This window comes from Primulina eburnea, chromosome 15, assembly GCF_022965805.1.
Source record: "Primulina eburnea isolate SZY01 chromosome 15, ASM2296580v1, whole genome shotgun sequence".
In the NCBI taxonomy this organism is placed as follows: domain Eukaryota; kingdom Viridiplantae; phylum Streptophyta; class Magnoliopsida; order Lamiales; family Gesneriaceae; genus Primulina; species Primulina eburnea.
Window position 1 is genome coordinate 22,604,984 of NC_133115.1, and position 10,872 is coordinate 22,615,855.

At 36.6% G+C, this 10,872-nt stretch overlaps 1 protein-coding gene across 1 annotated transcript; it reads right to left on the bottom strand.

Moving 5' to 3' along the window:
- Positions 1-3,737: 3,737 nt before the first annotated feature.
- Positions 3,738-4,145, bottom strand: LOC140815549 (uncharacterized). Its single transcript, XM_073174628.1, has one exon. It carries the CDS (start codon positions 4,143-4,145, stop codon positions 3,738-3,740), a length of 408 nt encoding a protein of 135 aa, XP_073030729.1.
- Between the last annotated feature and the right edge of the window lie 6,727 nt (positions 4,146-10,872).

Consider the following 10,872-nt stretch of genomic DNA (forward strand, 5'->3'; position numbering starts at 1 on the left):
ATTCGAGATGAAATGGTTTGGAAATATGGATCAATAGACGTTGCTTCAGCACAACTAGACTCTTGGTTCTGTAAAACGGGAGGTCTTAATCGAGCATATGATTTTTTCGTTGGGAGTAAGGGGAGATGACCATGGAAACCACTGTTTTCGAAAACTTGCAATCTTCCCAAACATCGGTTTGTGCTTTGGTCGATGGCTCACGAAAACTGCTTACTAGAGACAGATTGGGTTATCTTGTGGACAAGAAATGTGTGTTGTGTATGGTTGAGGAAGAAACTACTGCTCACCTATTCTATGGCTGCCAAGTCACTAAGCTATTGAATAATATTCGAAGGTGGCTAGGTATGAAGAATTGTGTGGGATCTCCTTCAACGTTGCTAAAAGCATTTCAGACAATTTACAGGGGTACCTCGACACTGGCAAAACTCAGATTCACGGCAATGGCAGCTACGGTGTATCACATTTGGAGCTTGCAAAATAGTGTAATTTTTTATGATGAGAAACCGATGGTTGATGTAACTATTCGGAAAATACAGATTCACTCTTATCGTTGCATCCCAGAAGCTATTGAAATTGTGTGTGGCTTTACTTAGTTAGCTTCTCTGCTGATAATGTTTTCAGGGTGTGTTGTTTTGTCGTTGTTCTTGTGTCTTTCCTTAGTTGTCTATGATGTTGCTTTATGATTTCCTGGGGTTGCCTGGTGTATTTGTATCTGTAACTTTTTTTTACCTTTTAATGAAATTAGTTTCATAAAAAAAAAGCGTGTATGTAAGGGAACACCGTAAATTATAACATTAACAGCGTGTTTTTTTATATGTGTTAGTTAATGTTGTGCCGTAAATACTCATATTTCTTGCATTGTCGGTTGAATCCCAAAAAAAAAGGGGTAGATAATAATTGCAAGAATTTCAATTTATTAAACAATAAACAGATAAAAAATAATTCAAAGGAGAAGGTGCAAGATTAGTACCTCGGTCATACCTTATTCTCTTTCACGAGAGCCTTCACTTCTCTCCCTTTTTCACATCCTTAATAAACTATAAAATTTTAGAAAGTTGTGCAGAGAAAGCAACTTGCATTGTATCCATTTTTGCAATTAAGTCCTGGTGATTTTTCTGGATATCGTCATACAAAAAAGACTGGGATGTGCTGATTATTGGTAGTAGTTTCATAATAGCTTGCCTTGAATCTGATCAGCTTAACATAGATAGACTTGAATTCATCCTGAAAGGCACGACATTCTTGAGAATTCGTTATTTAAAATCAAAAAATATAGCATGTCTTTGGATTTGATTATATTTGCAATTTTGATTAATTGTTTAAGTTCTTGACCATGATGTCTAATGTTTTCTAACTGATCTAGAGGAAGGACGTCACTTTCAGGGAAACTTTTGTTTTTGATCAAGAATTCAATTTTTAATATCTACAAGTTGAACGATTTGGGTTGTGGAGACTGTTGAAGAAGAAATAGTTGAATTGCTAGGGTCAGGAGGTAGAACTAAGGCAAGAGCAGGAGATACCTAAAGCGGTTTCTGCATACTCTTCTTTATGATACCCCAGAGATATCTGGGGCATAAAAAAGATATCCTGATCATTTTTCGTCTGGGTTTTGGGTAGTCATGAAGCTAGGAAGGTTGAGCTCACAGGTATGGGGCACCCTGTGTTGATCATTATTGGGAGGTCTTTCAGTACACGTGGGGCAATATATATATATATATATATATATATATATATATATATATATATATATATATATATATATATATATATATATATATCATTTTTTAAAAAGAGCATAAACTTTTCAATAACTCAAAAACAACTCCTTTGCATAATAGTCATAAAAATATGTAAAGTACTATTAAATCATCAACTGTGCGAAAACTAGCAAGCCCATTAGGTTCGGTGCACCATCAGCCTTTTCAGTTCAATCATCAACTCCTCATATCTCAATAGAAATATCTTCACCTGTAGCATTCACACCTAGTGGGTCTAATGACTCAGCATGGCTTAATTGTTATAACAGTAATACGGATACATCCACATGCAACAATCATACATGCATAATATAATTTTCTTTTTAAACCAGCATGCAACATGTCTTTTAGCTTTTGCCAATTTTCATCATAAAATTTCATAACCTTTCAAAACAAACAATTTTAACGTTCATTACAGTATTCCTAACATTTTTCAGGTGTAAAATGACCGTTTTGCACCTGAAACCCGAATTTTCTTATTTTACCACTGGACCTCCAAACTTCGACCTGAATCCACCCAAACATACCATAACATCTTAAAAAACATCCATAAACATTTCTTAGATATAAAATTTAAGCTCATTGACTAAATTTCATAATTCGTTTAGAACTTGGACCAAATCTCGATTTTAACTCGAATCATCCCGAAACTTTACCAAAATTTCTAAAATTTAATCATAGCTTAATAACACATTTCCAGCCCCTAATCAAAATCCAATTCAAGCCATTTATATCCCTTAAGAATGTCTAGAACCCTACTGAAAATTTCTACACCAATCAGCCAAACCCTAGCCCTAACAAACCACAAACTCCTTCGATCATAGCCCCTAACGAACGAACTAGACCCTGACCAACAACCTTAGGACCATAACCAAACCCCTAGGACCCCTCCTGGACAAGCCTTAACCCGATCGTTCCTTCTCCTTGCACCATATCATGCCTACATCGCGCACCTAAGGACCCTTAACCTTCTGTATTTCGATCCTTCAACCATGGAAACCAGGAAACCCCCTTCCCATCATCAAGAACATGCAAAAAAATTAATTTTTTCATGTATTTACCATAAAAACGAAAATAATAAAAATGATATCAGATTTTGCATGCAATCATATATATTCACATGTATTATGGCATGAAATGATGAGAAAAAAAGAATAAGGCGTGCCTTTGTGTGATTCACGCTCGAATATTTAAGTCTAGTCACTGATAGGTGTTTCCTGAGGGACGAGGAAACCTTGCTGCATTTTTTTTTCCTTCAAAAATTGAAGTGTGAGTGCTTGGGGGCGTGTGGTATATATGGTGCTTTAAGAGGGACATAAACCGTATGATTCTTTGTCTTAGGCGTGTGATCGTAGTAGATTTAGGTCTTGGAAATCAAGGTTCAGAATACAAATGCTTGGGTAGACAACTAGGACCAATATCCTAGTATAATAGGCCCAATAGTACTTAGGGAAGATATCTTGGTTAGGAAAGATTTCAAAAATATCAACCTAGTCTCCAAAAAGTTCTTATTTTATTAAAAAAATTGATTATCAGTTTAAAATACGACTGAACATATAAAATTATCTCAAAAGACCCCATTTTCAAAATTTACACATTAAATATACCATATATTAAGTAATAAAAATGATCATTCAAAAAAATATTTTTCCCTTACAGTCATCGGTCTCTGTTCCTTTGTCGCGTCTCGAATAATAGTTGAAAACACTGATTTATGCATTCTAATATAAAACCATACTTATAACTTGTAAACATATCTACCACATTTAATTAATATGATTAAAATAATTTAATTAGATAATTTCATTTTTCTTAGATTTTCATGTAGTTGGATTATGTTATCGCATTTGGACCTTACGATTCCTCCCTCCCTTAAATGAAATTTCGTCCTCGAAATTAAGACTTACCAAATAACTCTAGGTAGCGACTCCTCATGTCTATTTCTGTTTCCCTAGTAGCTTCCTCCTCCGAATGATTTAGTCACTTGACTTTAACTATTTGAATAACCTTAATCCGGAGGCTTCTCTCTTGCCTATCTCGAATCTGTGTAGGCCTCTCCTCATAAGACATATTCGGTGACAACTGCAGAGGATCATAATTCAGTACATGTGAAGGATTCGACATGTTCTTTCGAAGCATCGAGATGTGGAACACATTATGCATTCCAGCCAGCATTGGTGACAAAGCCACTCTATAAGCTAATGTTCCAATCTTCTCCAAAACCTCAAACAGTCCTATGAACATCGGACTGAGTTCGCCTTTCTTGCAAAATCTCAGCACACCCTTCACAGGTGATACTTTCACAAATACGTGGTCATCTACTGCAAACTCTATTTTCTTTCGTCGCTTATCAGCGTAGCTTTTCTGTCGGCTTTGAGCAATCTTCATCCTATCTTGGATTTTGACTAGTAGCTCTCCTGTCTGTTTGATCAAGTTTGGACCGAACTCTACTCTTTCACAACCTCATCCCAATGGATCGGTGATATGCACTTCCTCCCATAAAGTGCCTCGTAAGGAGCCATGGCTATAGACGACTGGTAGCTGTTGTTATAGGTGACTTTGGTTCCCAGCTGCCGTGGAAATCAGTCACACAAGCTCAGAGTAGATCCTCCAGAAACGATGTATTGAACAACAACTTCGTCGTCATAGCTAAATCAAGACTCTTCCAAAAGGACGATATGAACCACAGATCTCTGTTTGAAAAAATAGACACTGGCATTCTGTGCAATATGAATATTTCTTAGATGTACAAATATGCATATTGAGTCATGGTGAATGTCGTCTTACTAGGTAAAAAGTGCGCTGATTTTTTAAGACGATCAACAATCACCCAAATGGCGTTGAATTCCTTGACAGTCCTTGGCAGTCTCACTACAAAATCCATCGTGATATTTTCATATTTCCACTTTGAAAAAGGAATTGTCTTAAGCTTCCCAGCTGGCCTCTGATACTCTACCTTAACCTTTTGGCACATCAAACATTCGGACACAAAACGCAAAATGTCTCGTTGCATGCCCGACCACCAATATAATGTCTACAAATCCTTATACATCTTCGTACTTCCACCATGAATGGAGTACGTAGTATTGTGGGCTTCCTTAATAACAACAGCTCTCAGTGAATCACCACTAGGAACCCAAAGTCGATCTCGATATTGAAATATGCCATCCTCCTCCTTTTAATATAGCTTCCGACCTTTGGATTCATCTCTCAATCCCCATTTCTATAATTTCTAATCAGAAGACTGACCTGATCGGACTCTATCCCTCAGATTCGACTGAACTGACATGGTAGAAAGATTAGGAGCCTCGCCCCTAGCACACATTGCAAGCTCGAATCGCTGAATCTCTGCCTACAATGGTCTCCGAACTGACAACTAAGCAATAACTGTTGTCTTTCTCTCAAAGCATCCACAACTATATTATTTTTCCCGGGATGATAGCTAATGTCACAGTTGTAATCTTTCACAAGCTCTAACCATCTCCGCTGCATCATATACAACTCTTTCTAGGTAAAGAAGTACTTTAAGCTTTTATGATCAGTGAAAATCTTGCACTTCTTCCCATATAATTAATGTCTCCAGACCTTCAGAACAAATACTACTGATGTAAGCTCAAGGTCATGAGTCGGGTAATTTTTCTTCTGAACCTTCAATAGTCTAGATTCTTATGCCATCACTCGATCATTCTGCATTAGTACTGCGCCCAAACTAAGCTTTGAGTCTCTGTATAGAGAACATACTCTCCTTGCCTTGATGGCTTCGATAGAACTGGCTCTAAAGTCAAATCTCGCTTCAACTTCTCAAAACTCTTCTGGCAGTCTTATCCCCGAATAAACTTCGCATTTTTCCTCGTCAAGGTGATCAAGGGAACTGTAATAGAAGAGAAACCCTGCATGAACTTTAGGTAGTAGCCCGCTATAACCAAGAAACTGTGGATCTCGGTCACACTTTTAGGTACTGGCCACTTTCTAACTCTCTGGATCTTGTTAGGATCGACTTCAACTCCCTCTCTAGAAATAATGTGGCCTGATAACGCCACTCTCTCGAGCCAAAATTTGCACTTGCTGAACTTAGCGAATAGCTTTTCTTCTTGCAATATCTGTAGAGCCGTTCTCAAGTGCTGAATGTGTTTTTCTCTGCTTCTCGAGTAAATCAGAATATCATCTATAAAGATTATGATAAATGATCCAGATACGGCTGAAATATTCAATTTATGAGAGCCATGAAGATCGCTAGAGCATTGGTCAACTTGAATGGCATTACCAAAAAATCGTAATGCCCATATCGAGTCCTGAAAGTTTTCTTATGAACATCTAACTCTTTCACCTTAGCTGATGGTATCCTAAACAAAGATCTATCTTCGAGAAAAATCGAAGCTCCTTGAAGCTGATCAAATGAATCTTCGATTCTAAGCAAGGATACTTATTCTTGATGGTGACTCTATTCATCTCTCTATAGTCAATGCAGAGTCCCATACTACCATCATTCTTCTTCACAAATAATACCGGTGTGCCCCATAGAGAAAAACTTGGGCGAATAAAACCTTTGTCCAACAACTCTTGAATATGATCCTTCAGCTCTTTCGTCTTGGCTGGAGCTAGACGATAATGAAACGTCCACTACTCGTTTTTCTTTAAATTATACTAGAACTTTAAAGGCCCTAAAACTGCTTGCTTTAAAATTTGCGGAAAATTAAAAATTTTCTTTTTAAAAGAACTTAAATGGCCTTACTCATAAAACCAACTGATGAATCAAGTTCAATGTTTAAAATAAAAGCAGCGGAATGAAATAATTGTTTGTCCACAATAACAATTTAAAAATGTCCAATGACTGATAAAAATTTGTTTGCGGAATAAAATAAACACTGCTGCACTGAGGTCCTCGGGTGCCACTACTGCCGACCCAAGCTGGCTCACTGGTCCCCGCCCTCGGCCCTGACCTCATAAGTACCTACAACAATCAAGTCTAGTGAGCCTAAAGACTCAGCATGCATATATCGCAGGTAACGAGTAAAATCTAAAGTAAACTATGCATGGGATAAAATATCATGTCATGAGGCATACTGAAAATAATCTGTACTCATGCTGAAAATAAACTGATCTGAGCAATTATAATACGTGCATAACTGAACTGATAATCACAGTAAAAATATTTGCTCCTTGGAGCCTGTACTGAAATAACTGATAAAATTTTCTGTTGAGATTATGTTTTACGCCTGTGGCCACTGCACTAAGCTGAACTGATCGGTAACTGACTACCGAGGAACCTGGAACTGAGCTGGCGGTCACTGAAGTCCCGATGGTACCATCCTGAAGTGATCGGTCACTGGCGACCGGGTGGTACCAACCTGAACTGAGCGGTCACTGGCGACCGTATAAATAATGCTCCCACATAGTGAATGCACCACAAGCCATATCGCATAAATCTCAAAAATAATCATTTTCTGTTTTCATGCACGTAATATAATTAAATGACATAATTAAATATGAACAATTTCGATCTTCTTGCATTAAAATCATGTACTTGCTATATTTAAAAATACCTATATGACTTGATTGAAGAGTGAAAGAAGATATAAACATGCCTTGGTTTGTTTTGACTGAAAACAAACAAAATAACGACGCGGCGCGGCGGAGACGGAGTGCTCTTCACTTCCTCACTTAATTCCTTTAAATTAAGCATGCACCATAATTATTATAATAGCATAAAAATCGTAAACGTGATGCATGAACATTTCAAAAATATTATGATTTGTGCTCAGGGCGCTGCTAGGACTAAAATCTCACCCCGGGTGGAAAATGACCATTTTGCCCCTGAAAACCCAAAAATTATCGTTTCAACCCTGGACTTCTAAAATTGACCCGAAGCTTACCAAACTCCTTAAAATATCCCAAAACATTTTTAAAAGTATTCTTAGACGTAAACTCGAGCCAAAATCAGAACTTAACCGTCTCGTTTAAGAACTTGGACCGGAGTCCCGATTTTAATCCGAAACCACTCGAAATTTACTCGAAATTTTCCCAACTTACTATTTTGTCTTAAAAACACTATGAAGTTCCTAATACCATGATATTAGACCCAAAACTCTCGGCTATTAATTAATTACATGAACCCAAAACTTTCGGCCCATCTTGCAATGCCACCTCATGCACTGGCATTTCCCAAACTCACACCTCTACCCTCAACTCAACGCACCAATCACGATATCACACAACAAGGACTTAGATTAGAACTTAAGGCACTCAACCGACTCACACCACCGCTCCCATGCACACTCCTACCAACCAGCAACGAGGAACAACAACACACCGCTCTACCGAGACCCAAAACACCTTCTTTGGTCCGATCGAGCTTCCTGTCACACCAGCATGTTTCAAGTCATCCCTAACCCCAACACAGCCCCATCAGGGCCTGGTACAGAGCAGGAGGAGACCCTTGCACGACTAATGTAGCAGGATGGCTTGAACCGAACCCCTCACCCTTACAAACGCTCGGCCCTTGCTCGATCCTATCAAAACCCGATCGATCTCCACACCATCATAAGAATCTTATCACTCACAACCTATACAGCCTATACAGCCCCTTACCTCCAACTTACGGCAGTCCCCTTGCAACAATACCAAGGAATTAATGAGTTGCAATCAAGAAAGTGCAAGAACATAAGTAAGATACGAAAATTCTTCATGAATTATGCTAGATCAGAATTGTCATGCATGAATGCACTCCCCAGAATATAAAAACGTGTATGATGCAGTAAAAGATAATACAAGCGTGCCTTAGATGAACGAAGCGAGATCGAGGGAACACCGGGGAAACTTTTCTTGCAAGCCTAAGAGAAGAACACGAGGCCTTCAACTAGGATTTTTCTGAAACCGAGAAGGAGAGGAGCAGAGGGGAGGTGTCGGCTGTTCAGTGGGATTAGGTTTAGGGTTAATGGTGTTTAAGGGTAATTATATAGGATCAATTATTAGTTAATGGGCCTACCTTGTTTAATTTAAGATTAAAAGATAATTAAGCCCTATAAACTCAAAAGTAGGCCCATTAAGTCCAAACTCACTCCCGAAAAATATTTCGAGTTGAAAAGATTTTGAAAATATTAGCCGAACCAATAAAAAGTCCCCCGATTCGATAAAATTGCGTACCGTAAAAAAATAAAGTCCTGCGGGTAAAAATTCTCATTTTGAAAAATACAGTTAAAAATGCTTTAACTTAATTTATAACAACAAATCATGTAATAAAATAATTTTCCTGGAAATTCTCCGGTCTCCGATCCTCGCTCGAACGTGAAATGCACTTAGAAATCCTAATGCATGAGCTTTTAAAATTTCATGAAGCAAATCCTATCATGCATGAATTATGCATAAAATGAATAAAATAATTAAACATGACTTTATTAATTTATCTCAATACTCCATCTCCAGTCCGGCCTCACTTATATACTGGAAAGATGGCGATTACACTACTGCGTAAAATAAATAAATTTAAAGAGAAGCAATTAAACACTCATGCAATGAAAAAATCATTTTAATTTAAATACTAGGAATTATGCATGACTTATACGTAGTCTGAATTACGGGTTCTACAAGAACTTTTTTTAAAACTTCATCCGAATACACATATACATATATATAGACATGTTTTTAAAATAACTTGGCACCATTTTAAAATATAAACAAACCAATTATATTTGAAAATTCAAAGGAAATAATTTAAAACATAAAATCGTCAATCGTTTACCAAACCTAAACTAAGCAATATGGCGAAATAAACCTAACTCTAACATCCTCTCAAAAAACCTCTCAAAAGCATCACAAAAGTCATAAAATCTTTAACGTAAACTCAAATCATAATCTTAATTTAATTGCTGAAAACTAGCGCTGATCATCGAGTTGTGTACACCTTCAGTGCATCAAGATCAACCATCAAGTCCCTACACAACTTCACTATCATGCTCACCTGCATCGATCACACATAGTGAGTCTATTGACTCAGCAAACCTTAACCATGATAGCATGTAACATATACAATCACAAGCAACAGTAAAATACTTTTACTTAAAATAATTTTCATGACATGCATAAATTTAAACATTTTTCCTTTCATCATAAACAATTTCTTTTTTATCATATACATTTTTCTTTTCATCATATAAATTTTTCTTTTTATTGAATTCGGACCAATAAATGTGACTTTCGTATCAGCTGAAGGTCGATGGATACATCTACGCATAACCACAGTACTGTGCCGCGGGGACATCAACGACACTCTCACCCATCAACTGAGCTTTGGCCTTACATATCATCATAATCATTGTATCATCGTATTAATAATAATCACTTCACCTGCTTAAACTTTTCAATTTTTTACCATTTATAAAAATTCAAGCATATAATAATCATTTTTTCTTTTAATCAAGCATGCAACATGTCTTTTGGTATTAATGTTTCATCATAAAATTTCATAAACATTTAAAATAAGCAGATTATCATTATTTACAACATTCAAGGCACTGCCAGGACGTCAATCATTTTTAGGTGTAATTGACTGTTTAACCCCTAGACTTAGAATTTCTCAACTTCGACTTTTCTTACTTTCATTGACTCTAGACCATCCCAAATAATTATTTAATCTTAAATTAGATTTGTAATAATTTTATTTAGCGTAATTCGAAGCTTTCGATTTAATTTTATATTTATTAATTCGTAGAGCTTTTAATTCCCGAATTAATTCAAACTTTAATATTTTCTTCCCAATTATTAAACATAGACTTTTCATTCCTAAATTACCCCTGTGAATGATGAATCGACTCACGTGGACTATGGTTCAACCCTTTAGCCTAATAACTAAAGAACCAAACCCTAACTCTAATTTCCTCGAGCCGTCTTGTGATTTCCTCGAGCCATGCTATAACGACTCGAAAATTCGTGTTTGAAAATTTGCGGAAAAATTAAAAATTTTTCTTTGTAAAGTAAGTAAAATGCCTCATTCATGAAATAGACCGTTAACTAAAGTTTAAATGATTATAAATAGCAGCTGAAGAAATTATTTGTTTGCAAAAGAACAATTTAAGAATAATCCAACAACGGATAAACTGTTTGAGCATAAAATAGTAAG

Bases quoted from the DNA above. Each gene is read 5' to 3' on its own strand.
- LOC140815549 (XM_073174628.1), bottom strand. From the start codon at position 4,145: ATGAAGATTGCTCAAAGCCGACAGAAAAGCTACGCTGATAAGCGACGA.